This window comes from Pimephales promelas, chromosome 11, assembly GCF_988280905.1.
Source record: "Pimephales promelas chromosome 11, fPimPro1.hap1.1, whole genome shotgun sequence".
Classification (NCBI taxonomy): Eukaryota; Metazoa; Chordata; class Actinopteri; order Cypriniformes; family Leuciscidae; genus Pimephales; species Pimephales promelas.
In genome coordinates, this window is record NC_142779.1 from 22,171,201 (window position 1) to 22,189,297 (window position 18,097).

General features: G+C 35.7%; 1 protein-coding gene across 1 annotated transcript in view; it reads right to left on the reverse strand.

Annotated features, from left to right (window-relative positions):
* Nucleotides 1-38: 38 nt before the first annotated feature.
* Nucleotides 39-18,097, reverse strand: part of eys (EGF-like photoreceptor maintenance factor) — a 302,080-nt gene continuing 284,021 nt past the window's right edge. Inside the window, exons 40-46 of the mRNA XM_039651858.2 lie at nt 15,839-16,021; nt 13,226-13,392; nt 12,319-12,463; nt 9,066-9,240; nt 8,809-8,981; nt 2,936-3,097; nt 39-1,409 (exon numbers count right to left, since the gene is read on the reverse strand). Coding sequence (XP_039507792.2) covers nt 223-1,409; nt 2,936-3,097; nt 8,809-8,981; nt 9,066-9,240; nt 12,319-12,463; nt 13,226-13,392; nt 15,839-16,021 — 2,192 coding nt within the window. The 3' untranslated portion in view covers nt 39-222. The remainder of the gene's footprint in view (nt 1,410-2,935; nt 3,098-8,808; nt 8,982-9,065; nt 9,241-12,318; nt 12,464-13,225; nt 13,393-15,838; nt 16,022-18,097) is intronic.

An 18,097-nucleotide genomic window follows, 5' to 3' on the forward strand; every position in this document is an offset into this window, starting at 1 on the left:
GAGAAGGAGGGTATTCTTGTCCCTTTTATAGTCACTCCAGGATCACTTCTACAACCTCACATCTCTGACAGCATCATTGTATCATGCCAATAATAAACAACATATTTCAACTCTTGAAAACTAGCAGTGTAATAGTGAGTCTCAATAAGTACACTAAATGGCACAGTGTATTCTATCCCAGATGTGAATACCTAAAATCAAATACAAGCGCAATCTTTTTTTCTACTCTTCACCTTCATATACATTGAACCCTTCACTGGTTTGATGAAATTGCAGCTGTCTGATGTCCTGATACAAGAAAACATCTTTAATACTTCCATCAAACCTTTTAGTAAAAACACCAGATGTAACAGACGCTACATCTCTATTCAATTCAAACCCCCCAAAATAAATCACCCCTCCATAATTTAATGCTACATACTGTTCAAAAGGGTCAACGTCTTCAAAAATTACTCTTTCCTCATTCACATAGACCTGGATGAGAGTTCGGTTGTGAGTAATTACCAGATAATTCCAGTGATTACAGCAGAAAGTGTTTTGGTACACAAGAGGAAGAGCGGTTCTCTCACCAAGATTGACCGAAACCTTCAGATAACCGTCCTGCAGCCCAACCGCTAGATGGTCATCGTCTTCACTCCCAGCTCTCCCCATCCATAGGATCAAACCGTCCTCTGCTGAAGTGGAAAAATTCAGAGAAACCTCGGTGTACATCAAATTCCTAGAGATGTACTTTGGATCATTGTATTTTAAATACGAGTTTCCAATAAACTTTATAGTCCTCAATGTAACTTCTTGGTCACAGTAAGTCCCAATCCATCCCAAAGAACACATACATGAATATGAAGCAGACGTATTGACGCAGAGAGAACCGTGTTGACAAAGATTGTTGACACAGTGAATGGACTGTTGGCACCGTAAACCGGTCCACAACGAGGGGCAAATACACATGAATGAAGAAAGACCCACTGGATTGCAGTTGCCACCGTTCATGCAAACCTTATAACCACACGCTGTCCCGTCCCAGTCGCCAACATTGACTCCGTCGAGCGCACCCGTCTCTGTGAGATCAAGGTCATGCCCGTTAACTATGACCTCTCGAATGCCGCCTGTGAATCCCACTGGGTCTTTGTCCACTACATCCGGGGACACTGTGTTCAGGAAAGACACGCCCCCAATGAAAATATTTGTGCCAACATCCAGAGTGCTCGTGCCCTCCGAAGAGTCCCTGGTCACGGTTTCATCGTCTAGAGTGAGGAAGCCGCGGTTGCCTTCTCTCCCAGTCTTCACTGTGTGCCACTTCCTGCCAGTCACATCGACCTCTTTTAGAGACTGCAATACAATCGTTTCGTTTCCCAGATTATAGCGGAGCTGCACAAATCCAGCTGACAGGGATACACTGAGGAAATCACCTTGGAAGAGAGTAGAGGATACCGTTAAAGGGTTAGTTCACCCAAAAATGAAAATTCTGTCAGTATTTACTCACCCTCATGTTGTTCCAACCCCGTAAGACCTTCGTTCATCTTTGGAACACAAATTAAGGTATTTAAGATATTAAGATCGCTCCTGCGTACTAGTCCATAAGCTTCTTGAGGGACTGACTCTTGCTGGCATCAAAAAGTCATTAAAGACATCGTTAAAATAGTCCAAGTGACTACAGTGGCTCAATTTTAACTTTATCAAACGACGAGAATACTTTTTGTGCGCAAAAACAAACAAAAATAACGACTTTATTTCAACTATGCACTTCCTTCTCCATGGGCCTGTAGTCAGTTAACGTAGTGTGATTGCGTAGAGCTACGTCACATGTAGGCTCACTATTGGCCGACGCTGGTCATGTGTGTGATGCGTGTGACGTACAATAACAGAAGCTTACGCTATTAAACTAGTAACCTGACCCGCGCAGAGGGAGAAATAAAGGAATAGTTGAAATAAAGTCGTTATTTTTTTTTTTTTTTTTTGCGCACAAAAGTATTCTCGTCGTTTGATAAACTTAAGATTGAGCCCCTGTAGTCACTTGGACTATTTTAACGATGTCTTTAATGACTTTTCGAGGACAGCAAGTCATTTCCTCAAGAAGCCTATGGACTAGTATGCGGGAGCGATCTTAATATCTTAAATATCTTAATTTGTGTTCCGAAGATGAACGAAGGTCTTACTGGGTTGGAACAACATGAGGGTGAGTAAATACTGATAGAATTTTCATTTTTGGGTGAACTAACCCTTTAAAGGGATAGTTCAATAATGTTAATTTACAGTAGGGTTTAGAATAAAAATTTTGTCATTAATTACTCACACATTTGGACTAAATCGCTCATATGGATTAATTTACAATCTCTTTATGAACTTTTTCAGGCATCAAAGTGGTAGTTGCGTAGCTGTCAACAAAAGGACAGATAATTGTTTGTTTTCTGAAGATGAACCAAAGTCTTACGGGTTTGGAACGACATGAGTGCGAGTAATTCATGACAGAATTGTCATTTTTGGGTGAATTATGCCTTTAATTCACAGCCTTTTGTTCACCACACAACTCCTGAAATCATCTACCGTTGTTTCTTGTTCACATATGATTAGGCCTACAGAACATGACATAACCAACGCATTCTCATCCCAAGGCGCCACTTACAGTAGTGACGCTTTAGCCAATGCGTATACATCCAACGCACATGGCACCCTTTAGGGTCAATATAACACGCTTCGGTTATGGGTAGGTTTAGGTCTGGGGTAGGGTTAGGGTTAGACCACTAGGAGGCGCCTTTTGGCCCATATATGTCTGCGTCTCATATGTTGACGCTAAAGGGTGCCAAGTGTGTTGGATGTATGCGCATTGGCAAAAGCGTCAGTATACGCCTTGGGATGAGAACGGGCTGCATGACCACGTGAATATCCATTAAAGATGCACTTAAATGCTTTCATTTTGTATGAGATGCTGACTTACCGGACCGACTGCTCAGGTACCGTGCGGTGTGGAATATGATGCCCTCAGGTGAAAGTGTTTGAAACTGCAGCTGCAGATGGGTTCTGTGCCTTATATTGATGGGAGGAAATGACATCCAAGATGACTGATTGCCACTGAAGAAAGGATCACTGATAGATACAGCTGGAAAAGAAATACAAATAAAAAACCTGACAGCACAGTCTCTAATTATAAACTAATTTAAACAATTTTGTGTTAAAAAAGTGAGCTTAATATAAATATAGTATAAAAGTATCTTAAAAACTTTTCTTACCTCAAGGCAACACTATTTGTCAAATCGCTGACCAAATCCTGTTTTTTCCACTTACGTAATTTAAGTAAATTGAGGTCTGTGGTATCACACTCTGAGCTGGAGATGCTCATTCATGCCTTCATTTCCTCCCGTATTGATTATTGTAACTCACTTTTCTCTTCACTTAACAAATCTGCTCTTCATCGACGGCAATCCATTAAAAATTCAGCTGCTAGGTTACTTACTCGATCAAATAGGCGCACCCTTATCACCCCGATACTCTGCTCCCTTCACTGGCTTCCTGTAGCTTACAGGATCCAATTCAAAATACTAACCATCAGTGTTGTAGTCGAGACCACCTCACTCGAGTCCGAGTCCATAGAGTCGAGTCCAAGTCGAGTCCGAGACCAGAAACGGTCGAGTCCGAGTCGAGACCGAGACCAGTGAGGGTTGATTACCTAATTTACTTTTATTTACTTAGAGAAATCCTTTTTTTTTTTACTGAATTTAATTAGAGTTTAAAAAATATGATCAGTTTAGGGTAAAAAGGCCACATAGTAGGTGGTGATAAAAGTAATTTTATTGCAATTTGTCATGCAAAGTTGCGCACTAGAAAATCACCAATCACTGGGCGTGTCAATCAATTTAAAGAAATATTTTATTAACATACATTAATAATCATGAAAAATATTTTGAATTGAACTCGAGTAGACTTGGTAATAAGTCTGAGTCCTAAAAAAAAAAGTGTTCGAGTACGAGTCAATTCCGAGTCCAAATGCACACGAGTCCATGACAAGACCAAGACCATTAAAATATGGTCTCGAGTCCGAGACGAGTCCGAGTCTCGAGTACTACAACACTGCTAACCATAACCTATAGGGCTTTACATGGCCAGGCCCCTGCTTATCTTGCTGACATAATTCACTTTCATACCCCTCTCCGGTCTTTCAGGTCTAATAATCAAAATCTGCTATCTACGCCACGCACTCGTTCAAAGACATGTGGGGATAGAGCCTTGGCCGCTATGGCACCCAGATTATGGAATGCTTTGCCAACCAGTATTAGGTTTGCTGAGAATGTGGACAGTTTTAGGGGACAAGTGAAGACTCATTTGTTCAGGTTAGCTTTTGGTTAATCTCTCTACTTTATATATTGATAATTTTATCTGTTTAATTTTTATTTTTATCCATTTTAGTCTATTGTAAAGCGCTTTGTGACTTTACAATACGGGTGCATTAATATACATTAATTCATGCTTAACTAATGCACAGATAATCATGAGTTTATGTATAACGCATGAAGAACTAAACCATTAATTCATGATTACTGCATCAGCAACTAATGAAAAGTCTATATGATTAATAGATTAAGTATTGCATGAATTGCTATTAATTAAATGTGTCATTGTGTATTAATTCCTTAATATATTTTATTAACTACTAGTGTAAATTAGTGTGTTAATTACCACAATTAGTCAAAGCTATGCACTTCAGCTTCCAGTTGTCTGCTTTAATTAATCATTAGCTAATGATTTGCAAAGGCATCATTTTGTTATGACTTTACTTGTTGCGGCACATCATTATTAACTAGTCGTTATAATTGTAGTAATTGGCACACACTGTAAACGATTTCTGTTGTTTTCACAGGATTATACTGTTTTTCTCAACAGTTTCTTACTGTCTAATCAATGTACAGTAAGTTGCAGTAGATTTAGTTGTTTTCACAGTATTAAATTGTTTTTTCAACAGTTATGTACTGTGCACACAGTTGACAGTGTGTTACTGTAGAATTTCAATGCATTCTGGGAAATTATCAGTTACTGTTAATCTAAATACAGCAGTGCAATTGCTCGTGAAAAACACCACACACAGTTCCACGGGTAAAATTGCTAACCTACTAATGTTATTCTTACATTTAAAATAAAAATGTAGCACTAGTTGACCATTAACAGTCATAATTTATGACATATAATTTATGTCAGTGGGGTGTGCATGAGATATTTGACTTTGGAAGAGTTTCTCTGTCGTGTCAGTGCGCTGCTGTCTTTTCTGCCGACCTGCAACTTCTTCATCTGGTAAGTAATAATTCTTTATAATGTGTATGCATACGGATTCTAGCTAATAACTTTAAAGTTATTTAGAATAGCTGACCACGATTTCTATATTCAATTTAATCTATTCTAGACATTTTAATATAATGATAGGCTACTGATAGGAAAATGATAGGTTTTCGCCATACATATCTGGTTAGTAATTCATATTTTTATGCAAACCATATGAGTTACTTGCGTTAACAAATTAACGTTAGAAAGAAGTGGCCGCGGAATGTTCTAGATAACGTCTGTATGTCAGACGCGGATTTCTTTTATGTTGATAGCCTAACTTACTTGATTAAATGTGATTTTATTAACATATATTTCATATGTAACCTCTTATAAGGTCAAAATGGTCTAATCATTTTGTTATTTACCACGTTAAGTCGGTGGAAGCGCCTGCACGTTCATTATTTTATGACTTACAGGGGTTAGGAATTGATAATCGATAAATGTATCCTGAAATCGGACATCCAAGGTTAGGATTCGGATTTATTGTTATAAAATTAAAGTGTCGATTCCTTTTATTGATTTTTTTCACGCTTATTTTCGTGTAAATCCTGACCTGGCGTTTTTGCCAAACGTTACCTCAGTGATAAAGTTGGACCGCAGAAAGCGCCCAAGGTGTATTTTTGTCCAAAATACAGAGCTATGTGTGACATTTACAGTATTGTCGGCTATAATATCATTGTTTTTTTTTTTTTTTTTTACTATGTGTAAACTGACATGTACTCATTTGAAGGGAACGATGCCTTGTCAAGCTTTTTTAAGTCATGTAACTTAGTAGCCTATCACACAAGCAAGATTTAGCCTACGTTTTCACGTGATCGTAAATGAATTGATTTTAAACAACAGTCCAACAAACAAGATTTTAGTATTAAGTCAATTACACTTTAGACATCATTTTGTCTGTTTTTGCTGTTTAGCCAAAACAACAACAAAAACGTATTTTAACTGTCTTGTCTGTTCTCTTTTCCACAGGTGTGAGCTGTGCATGTTAAGAAGACCCCTATCCATCTTGACAACCGATGAATTGTAAATGGAATCTAATTTAATTATTCTATTTATCTAACTACTACTACTATACCTTGGTCCAGTACTGACCCACTAAGAACATTTTAAACGAATTATTATCCATCTGTGAATTTTGTCTATCTGCAATTTTTTAGAATTGTTGTGTGAAAATAAACGTTGCTGTACAGTTTAAGGTTTAATTGCATAAAAGCTTGGATAGAAAACTTCCTATTGCAAAAGTTAGAACATAAGTCTGCATATAAATGTTTATTAATACCGTAATGCAAGTTTTTCATGGCACATGTGCATGATGAGGTTGTTTTGTGTTTAATTTTTTTTTTTTTAAAGGACACTGGATAACTTGTCATTTTGTAATACTCATCTGGATTGGTGGTTTACTCGTCAAAGCTTTTATAGACCATTTCACAAGATGTAAACAACACTGGTCCAGAAGCACTTCCTGTTTCAGTTTGTAACTGTTTTCTTTATTTCACATGTAAAGAAAACATCTTAAAGATGTTTGTTTAACTTTTTGATTCAGTTTTATATGTTCTGTTGGTTGTATTTTATCCCAGCTCTTATGTAGTGTTAAAAAAACTGAAACAGGAAGTGCTTCTGGACCAGTGTTGTTTACATCTTGTGAAATGGTCTATAGTTTATAAGTTTATATGTGTCTCCCAGCCCTGCAAATCTGGTCCCTTAGATAGAAAGCAGCCAAAAACCATTTAAAATCAGCAACTGACCAGTTATACAGTCTATCTCAAACCAATAGACAATCTTAGACTAGTTTAAGCTGTAGCAGGGAGTGGGTGGATGAGTTGTTATGAACTATCTTTCTAATAGATTGATCAGATAGCACCCCTTTAATCTTTTCTATTTTACCTGTTCATGATAATTTTTGCATGTATTTATGCATAATTGTTCATGATTGTCATGCATGATTTTTATTGTATTATATTACATTTTTATTATTAATGTATTTAATTGTATTAATGCATTTAAATGTATATTATGTAAATGTACTAATGTGTTTGAAAATACACAATAAACCTTGTGCAGTTAAAGCTTCAATTGTTCTTTTTTCTATTTCCCATTAACAGTTAAAATAATATTTCTACAGATTTTCTACAGGTTACACAGTAGCACTATAAAATAAATAAAATAACATTTCATACTACACAGTATTATTAAAAATTAACAGTGTAATTCTGTACTTTAATATGGTAAGAAATTACAGTAAAATAATGTTATTTAATTTGCAGTATGCTTAACAGTACTGTAGTTAGTGTTACGGTAATTTTACTGTTAGATGAAATACAGCAAGTACTGGATAATTGTTGCCAGTAAGTTACTGTTAATTTGACAAGAAATTTTTTACAGTGCATGAATTTGAACTAACAATGAAGTAATTAATCATGTATTAATGCATATTAGTGTACCTGTCATATTATCTGGAAGTTGAAATACAAGGCTTTGGTAATTAACATATTAATTAACATTATTAGTTAAAAAAAATTAGTCATTATTAAATTAATCCACAATTACATATTTAATTAATAACAATTCATGTATGAACTAAAACATTAACCTTACAGACTCTTAATTAGTTCCCAATGTGGTAATCATTAATGAATAGCTTAGATAATCATTAGTTACACATTAATTCAGTATTATCCGTTTATTAGTTAAGCATGAATTAATGCTTATTAGTGCACCCGTATTGTAAAGTGTTACCCAATTAAATTTACTTACTTACTAACACTAATGTTGCAGTGGTTTTTACAATAAATTTTTTCTCCTAAAATCTAAAGCTATGTACATGTACACCTTTTTTATATAACAATCCTTTTATATTGTAATGCATATTTTATATTAATATATTTTATTTATATATGCACACACTAAAAGTTTGGGGTTGGAAAGATTTCTTTGAAAAAAAGAAAATACTTTTACTCAACAAGGACATTGAACAAAAGTGACAGTAAATACATTTATAATGTTACAATATTTCTCTTCCAATTAAATGTTCTTTTGAACTTTCTATTTGTCAAAGAATCTTGAAAAAAACCCCCCGAACATTATTAATATTTCTGTATTGATAGGAATAAATGTTTCTTGAGCATATCTGCTGAATATGTGGAAATAATGCGGAACTGGGCAATGCGTTCCTACACTCATGACATATCCTAAGTGTTATGAACGTAGTTCTGCTTACCGCAGGCTCTACCCTTTCCCCTCATCCTCCTCACTATGATCATCAGCCACTGGAGCTGATGAATGTCCTGTTGCTGCAGAAAATATATTTTGACACATTTTACAGCATCTTCTTCGAAGGGCCTGTTTCTATTTTTCAAGCTATTTCTCTGCACATTCCTTGCGTTTCTTCACCATCTCTCTATTTTGACAGATACACACTGACACTGCATTGTTCTCTGCACCCTTCCTTCCTCAAACCCTCTAGTGGTTCCCTGGAGGTCGGATTGAATGCGGTCTAACCTTGCTGGCAGAAGAGTCCAGCAGAGCCTAGGGGGCACTGGCACGTGTATCCATCAGGAAGGGGCACACAGGTGGAGCCGCGAGCGCAGGAGGGCGACGGGATGTGTTCAGCATCACAGAATGACACTTTCTCAGAGCAAAGAGCACCTTTCCAGCCAAACACACACTGACAGCTGGAGGGGAAAAGATTAATATTGTTTGTCAGTCATTGACTTTCGTTAGTTGAGCTCAAACGGGTGCTTGTTCTGAAATCTTACTACACAGAGGATCCAGAGTCCACACAGGTTCCCCCGTTCCGGCAGAAGACCAGGTTGCATGGATCAACACCACACTGCCCCACATTACGTCCTGACTCCGGCCTGCCCTCTGGCCCTCCTGGAGGCTGAAACTTCCCATCTCTTCTCATCCGAAACAGCAAATCGAAAATGCAACCTTTAAAATCAAATATATATTATATATATGAAGAGTTCAGATGCAAAAGCCTCTAAGTGCCATTTGAAATTTTCTTCAAAAATAATAATTTTTATGAAGCTTGTATATTTAAGTTCAGTAATTTAAATGGCAATGAAGATTACCTATTAATTGTCATTTAAGTGAAATTACTGAACTTAAATATACAAGCTTGATAAAAATGACCATTCTAGAAGAAAATTTCAAATGGCATTTAGAGGCTTTTGCATCTGAACTCTTCATATATATATATTTAGGGTCAGTAAGATTTTAAATAGTAAGTTACAAAAAATGTCTTTGAAATAAATGCTGTTCTTCTGATCTTTTGAAAGAACCCTGAAAAAAAAGTAATGAGATCCACAAAAATAATAAGGACCACAACTGTTTTCAACCCTGATAATCAGAAATGTTTCTTGAGCAGCAAATCAGCATATTAGATTGATTTCTGAAGGATCATGTGACACTGAAGATTGTAATTAGTAATTAAGCTAAAGCTAAAAATTCAGCTTTGCCATCACAGGAATAAATTACATTAAAATCTATTAAAATTGTAATAATATTTCACAATAATACACTTTTTATTGTATTTCTTATTGTATTATACACTTGTCTTAAAAAATAAATAAAAAGAAAAAGAAAAAGAAAAAGAAATCAAATAAAAATCCTGCTGACCCCAAACTTTTGAATGGTAGTGTACATCTAAGAAAAGTATTGCTTTTAGCAGCTCTGGAGGGATCCAATGGACTTTATAAATGTAAACAGAAGTTTTCCAACAACTGCAGGGGAAAAAAAGAAAACATGGTGTTGACGGCATTTGCAATTATTTTTGGAAGCACCATCATGGAAAAAAAAAAAAATGTGCACAGAAGTCCACGAGTTAAAGCTTTGATGCTGAAATGGAGTTTTTATTTATTTACTTATTTATTTATTTATTTTTAATTCTGTTGCACTTTTTAAAGTAAGTAAATAGCAAAAAATAAATTAAATTAAATGGCAGATACAGATGAGCCGTATGAATATAAAGGGACTTTATGCACACTGCCTTGAGCTCCATGAGATCAGTTCATATATTCATAACTGGATATTAAATTCAGATAATAATGTAGTCAATCACCATTTAAAATCATAATCAAGCAGTTTCAACAATTTAACCCTCAGGTGCTCTTCGGTCAGAAAAATTCCACACAGCTTCATCGGAATGTTATGAAACTTGGTGACTTATATGGCATTATTTGTGTGAATACAAAAAAAAAATAAAAATTAGGTCATGATCCGAGCATGCTAAGTGGTCGTAAAAAAAAAAGTCACACTTGTGGTCTTCAGTCCGACCCATAGGAAATGAATGGGAAATTGACAAAAAAAAAAAAAAAATCTCTGAATTTTTGCACGTGCAATCTACAAATCGGCCACAATTCTAAAAAAAAGTGACACTCTACAACATCTAGAGTGCAAAACAGACACACCCACCAACACACACACTTTTATACACACACACCAGTAAATTTTTATTACAAAAAGTATGTTTTGAATTTTTAAAAATCACAGCTTCATCAGAATGTTACAAAACTTGGTGACTTTTATGGCATTATGTATGTGAACATACAAAAAAATTGAGGTCATGATATGAGCATGCTAAGTGGTCTTAAAAAAATAGTCACACTTGTGGTCTTTGGTCAAAAATGACCCCCATGAATGGGAAATTGACAAAGCCACAAAAAAAAAAAAAAAAAAAAAATGTGTTCATAAACATCTGGGGAATTCACATGCTTCTCCATAGAGAGCTGTACATGCCATCTAATGGTTACACCATGATTCTACGCTTTTTCTCTATATTGTAACCAGATGGTTCAAATTTTCTTCCAAAAAAAAATTTTTTTTGAAGGCCTAGACTCTATATTAAACTAAAATACTGCATTAATATTTTTTTTTAAATAAATAAATAAATAAATAAAAATTAAAAATAAAAATATATATTTTTTTCCATGGCAAAAATAGACCATAAATATTGCATAAATATTAATAAATTCAATCAAATTGTCCCAAAATACTAAATTACAAAGAATAAATATTATAGAACAAAAATAAATTGCATTGGTTTTACTAGGATGGATGGAGGAAATTTAATTTTTAGGTGTCCGGTCACTTTTGACCAGGAAGATAACAAGTGTGACTCCGAAACGAAGACCAGAGGGTTAATTTGAGGTTGAAGAGGCCCTGAGATAGCCAGTCAAACTGTGTTTTACTCGCCCAGTAAGGGAATTACTGTAAAATGAGGGATGAGTTGAAACTATGGTTTGTGGTAATAGAGAAAAACTTATTGAATTGAAACCTGAGCATTTCTTAAACGACATCGACTAAATGACAGTGGCTAGGACCTATATTAGCCAATTTGTCACCAGTTCCAAAGTTTTCATGATGTTGTGCGTAAAGGTACTAAATCGGTTAAAAATAAAACTGCATGCATTTTGCAGAAGAACATTATTTTGGTTGTGACTGTGACTGTGTGGATGAATATGGCTATCCTACTGCAGTGCTCATAAAACATTAACAACTAGACTTAAGATAAAAGCAGTTTATATGGAAAGGATCTCAAGCTGACTAGCAGAAGATGCTACTGCAGCTCTATCCATTAATAGACTCGGTATTCCAGCACAGAGCTACAACAACGCATAATAAAATGACCCCTCACAATAGATAATGCTTTACAATGAACTCTGTTAGACAGCTACATATGGACATTTATCTGTTAAATTAAAGGTGCTCTCAGCGATGTCGGGTGACGGGACTTCTTGTTGATGTTTAAAGTATTTTCAAACAAAACGAAGGCTAGATACACCCTCCCTCCTCCTCATCCGCGCACTGACCCCGCAAACCCCACCCCCAGGGCCTTCTCGTCAGTTATTGGCTGGAACAGTTTGTGTTGCCGCAGTTTGTTTTTGACTTTTCAGACTTTTTTTTTTAAAATCAAAACTGAAGTTTTAAATGGTTTTCATTTCAAGACATGACACAAGCCAATACTTATAATAAAACAGGAAAAAAAAAAAAAAAAAAACGCATCACCTTCAAAGCTGTTCTGGAAACGAGAGCCCGCAGGCAATAACTCAGGTGTGTATTCTTCATATCCACCAACATAAAGTTGACTGAAGGTGTTCAGGCCCACCAGCGGTCCAGTGGATGTACCCGTCCTCCTCTTCTGCCCATCGACCTATTCAGAAAACAAACCAATGTGACGACAACATGACACCAAAAACAGTTTAGAGTCAAAAGTGGCTAAGAACAGGAAATCACTGAATTTGCATTTCAGATCATTTCTTTTTTTGTCATCATTCTTCAAGATATTTTGACTGGCTTTGTCTTGCATTTCAAATCTATAGAAATATGATTGGTTTATTATTTTATAATGGTACAGTACTATCTTGAAAGTATCTAAATACCATGAATCCAGAACCACCCGTTCAAAAGTTTGTGGTTTGAAAGAAGTCTCTTATGCTCACCAAATCAAAAATACAGTAAAATTTAAAATATATTAAAATAGATATTTTAAATTTTAATTATTCCTGTGATGGCAAAGCTGAATTATACTCCAGCCTTCAGTGTCACATGATCCTTCAGAAATCATTCTAATATACCGATTTGGTACGCAAGAAACATTTCTTTGTATTAATGTTGAAAATCATAATTTTTTTTTTAATGGAACTGTGATATATTTTAGGATTCTTTGATGAATAGAACAGCTTTTATTATAGAAATCTTTTCTAACATTATAAATGTCTTTACTCTCACGTTTGATCAATTTAAAGCATCCTCTCAGAATATGAGTAAATTCATTTCTTGAAATAAAATAAAATAAAAAAATAAAAAAAATCTCACTGACCCCAAACTTCTGATCAGTAAAAGTAAAGAGCCCAGAAATGATCATTTAACCATCATTTCAACGTTTGTTATATTCCTACAAAATAAAACACACCTTCAGCCATCCATTTTTCAGATATCTTCCAAAGTTTACTGTGTGAATTTTGATCCTCGGATTCAGGCGCTCGCTGATAATTGTTGCCAAACCCGAGCCAAGATTATACTTATGAACAATCCTGCCGTTCCGCACCCCCAATGCGAAGAAGTCGTCTCCACTGATGCCTTCACAGAAACAATAACACACACACAGAGTCCAATTAGCACATACACTGGAGTCCAAAAGTCTGACACCATATTGTAAATCTGCCATTTAAACATGGAAAAAAAAACAGGTTTTATGATTTTGGAACACAAAGAAAAGTGATGAGGAAATGAATCACACATTTTGACTAAATTCTACTAATAAATGAGAAAGGCATTTCAAATTTCAGCATTTTCATTAGTGTTTCAGGTCAAGCTGACCATCTCTAAAATGTAATTTACTTCTCTTTTTGAGCTGATGGATCAGACGCTCCAATTTATCTGGCCAATTATCAGATGAATATTTGCCTTCTCATTCTCTCGGATTCCTTCTTTTTTGATTTTGTTCTCCACTGTGCTGCACGGCTCCCTTGACAATTGCTTCATTATTCACAGTGCTGTCCTCTTCCCTCTTTCCCTCGATGAATCATCCTAAACTATAATCCCGAGAGACACTCGCTGAACTGAGGAAGATTCATACCCCCTTTACTCTTATTCAGCTGCCTGTCTTTTGATTAAACATGTTCGTAGCAGTGACGTGTCAGTTAGCAGCCACTGAAACTGACCTTAAAATAAATTGCCGATGGTGGTGAGGAAACTTAACCGAGATGCTGTCTCTACTTAATGGCACTTTCAACTTGACATTGATTTTTATTTTTTATGGATGTACATTTCGGTTACACTTTATTCTACTTCCTTTAGGTAACTTTGCACCTACATGTCAACTAACTCTCATTAGAGTATCAGACTATAGGGTTAGTAGAATAAGTTGACGTACTTTCAAAGTTAGTTTTAGTCAGTATAGAAGAATGTCTGTTGGGGAGCATCTAAATAATGTGTTAGATATTAAAGAGGGTTAGTTGGCATGTAGATGCAAAGTTGCTTAAAACTTTAAAGTTTTAAAGTTTTAAAACTTAAAAGTTTAAGCTGCTTAATATTAAAAGATTTATATACATTATTGAACACTACTGTCAATAATATAATATTTACTGCCTCAAAATTGAAAAATGTTCAACCATTTTTGGTCACACTTTAGATCAGGGCCCAATTCTCACTATTAACTATGACTTTCACCTCAAACATTACTAATAGTTAGTAATGTGGTTATGTTTAAGCATTATGCAGAATAAGGGATTAAAGGAGTAGTTCACTTTAAAAAAAAAACTTTTGCTGATAATTTACTCACCCCCATGTCATCCAAGATGTCCATGTCTTTCTTTCTTCAGTCGAAAAGAAATGAAGGTTTTTGATGAAAACATTCCAGGATTTTCTTCATATAATGGACTTCAATGGGAACCAAACGGTTCAAGGTCCAAATGAGAGTTTCAGTGCAGCTTCAAAAGGCTTTAAACAACACCAGGCGACGAATAAGGGTCTTATCTAGGACCCTTCGCGTCATGACTCGAAAAAAGATTTGTTCATTTTGATGAACGAGTTTGAACAGGAGAGTCACGAACGCGCATCACAAAACAGAGCAAGGCGAGCATTTATGCTTATAAAACTTAAACTTCTGTATTTATTTTTTAAATGAACGATCGTTTCGCTAGATAAGACCCTTATTCATCGTCTGGTGTCGTTTAAAGCCCTTTGAAGCTGCACTTAAACTCTCATTTGGACCTTGAACCATTTGGTTCCCATTGAAGTCCATTATATGGAGAAAATCCTAGAATGTTTTCATCAAAAACCTTAATTTCTTTTCCACTGAAGAAAGAAAGACATGGACATCTTGGATGACATGGGGGTGAGTAAATTATCAGCAAAAGTTTTTTTTTTAAAGTGAACTACTCCTTTAATATGTGCTTTATAAGTAACAATAAACAGCCAATATCATATTAATAATACATATGTTAATAAGAAACTAGTTAATAGTGAGAATTGGACCCTAAACTAAAGTATTTTCACTGTTTTTACTGGTAAAAAGACTTTATTTATAATTAATTTTCTATAATAATCATAATTACTAAATTACTATTAGGCATATTAATTATTAGGCCTATTATAATTATCATTTACTCATGTAAAAGTCCATAAAAAAAATTGCTAACACACTTTTTTTTTATTCCGTGTTTCTTTATCATTTGAGATTCTTTAGAGACTTCATATAACAGATCTTTCCCTCATGCCAGACAATAAAAATCATTGACCAGTTTTGTGCACAGATAAATTGACTCTGCTTTGCATGGGCTCTGGACTTACATTTACAGCATATTTTACAGAGGAGCTGCTCCATTAATATCTCCTAGTTGAGTGATACTACTTCCAAACCGCACTTCCTCTATTATGACCCCAGCTGCTATGAATCCAGCTCTTGTTTTCAAACCACAGTATATACAACATGCTATTGGAAGCGCTGAGGGATGCACTGAAATCAAGGCGAATAAAGAGAAATGGAGTAACAAATGCGAACAATATTCCCATTTTGACCCACCTTGTCCCTTTTGCCCAGAAAAGAGAATGAGGCTGTTTCTCAAAGCGGAGACATTATTGGCAAAGGTGAGCTTCAGGTGGAATTCATAAAAATGACCCATACTGGGAATAGAAGGATAAGCCATATAGGATGAATATCCAGATTCATCAAGACCACTGAACCGGGGCCGAGTGATGTTGACGGCTGTGAAGAAATAAAAAAAAAGTAATTAATAATTATACATGATATATATATATATATATGTGTGTGTGTGTGTGTGTGTGTGTGTATGAAAACGTATGTCTACAATAGTGTGGAGCCTACAATATTACCAATAATACAATGGGCTATATTAGCCAAATCATTAATGGCTGCAGGTTCAATTCCAGTTATACTTAGTATAATTATTCTTGAGAAATGTATAAGGAGAACTTTAAATAAACAAGAATCTGTAAAATGTCATGTAATTTCACTGAGGTAAAGTTACCAGCAGCTGTCTGAGAAAGCGACACAAGATGGCGATATTGCACTACACATTTCAAGCTTGTCAAATCCCATATTATTTCTTCCTCTGTGTAGAAAACGCTGCTTTTAACAATAATTATTATAATTTTGTTTCATTTTTCTCTGCAAATGGACAGTGGTCGTAACATTTTGCAGAAATATTTCACCAGAATCATCGGCTTCTGCTTTGGACAATGTACTTGAGAAGCAGAAAATCTTCAGAAATATCAACATTTGAATCACTGGTCCAGCAGCCATCACTCAGAAACATTTCATCATGGGTACATTAAGCATCTACACTTTTTTTTTGTCCAGTAAAAAACAAAAAACAAAAAAACACGTGCTAACTTAAGAGTTTTCTCCACCCCTCATTTTGTCTTTATGAACTGTGCAGTCTGCAAAGCCTCTCCGGAGGATTTCTCCGGGAACAGCATTGAAGTTCTTCCCTGTGCTCTCCTCTTGAATTATTGATGCCTTTTGAAATTGCACATATATTACCTTGTCGCGGTTTATTTGCACAGGGCCTAATGAAGGACTAGAATGCATTTTTAGCAGGGACGGTTTGATTAGGCCAGCTGTATTTCTTCACTCACAGTGTCGTGTAATGGCTCAGTGATACGCTGCTTATGCTGAGTTACGTTTTCTTGCTCAAATTGAAATTCATTAGCGAGCCGGCCATTTATTAATCAGATGCATTGGGCACTTTTTGAGAGTGCCAGTTACCATCCTAAGATAAACTGCAGTCCTCTATGAGGATGTAATTGAACTCATTTTCAAAGTCAAATGGGGATTTCTAATTCATGCCTTCAGAAGAAACCAGAACTGCAATAATTATAGGCACAAAAACACTTGCTTTCCCTGATTTCCCCCCTCAATGGTGAAGATGAACAAAACCCCACATTTTTTTCTCATTTGACAGTAAATATGAGACATGACCTCAAATGACTATATAACTTGATTAAATTTCCATGCAAAGGCACTGCATATAGCACAGAAATGCTCTCTATTGCTGCTGTTTCTAAAGGTGACCAAAGGAACAAGAAAACAACCTCCAAATCACTTGCAGTTTTTACCGGTGACATATCACCCATTTATTTTCATTCATTCGAGTCAACTCAAAAACCGTTTGTGTGCAAGGATTTTTCTCTAGTAAAATTCAATAGCCTTCTGTCAGCTGTGTTGGCTGGACCCAGAGATATGCTTGCCTTGATTACCTTCGCTTACCACACACACACACACACACAAAAAAATGAAATAAAGACATAAGAATAAAAACATATGCACTTAAGAATAATAATACAAAAAACTAAAAACAAAAAAAACAAAACAAAACAAAAAACCTGCGTATGTGATCAACTCCTAACAAAATCTCTTTTGTCCCAAACACTTCCCACAAGATGATTCTTTAATCTTCGGGTGTAGAGCCTGGTGGCGATGGAATGAAAAAAGCAGGAAGTCACATGATATGCGTGTTAAGGTGGTAAGGCGGTTTAAGACAGATGTGGCATTATGTTATGGGTCTATTTTAGGTGAGTGTGATGTGAATGGTGCGTCAAAGAACACAGTCTGTCCTCTAAACTCCACTGCCGCATCAAGCAGCTTCCAGCAACACAAGCTCCCGTGATCAATCCAATGAGCAATCTATCTGTCTTCCTGTCAAAAGACAGCCCATTCTCACCCCCAAGGCGTCACTTAACTGACGCCTTGGGAAGCATTTGGACATGCTTCAATATCTGACGCTTTAGGCGCCCTTTAGCGTCAGTTAGATGACGCCCT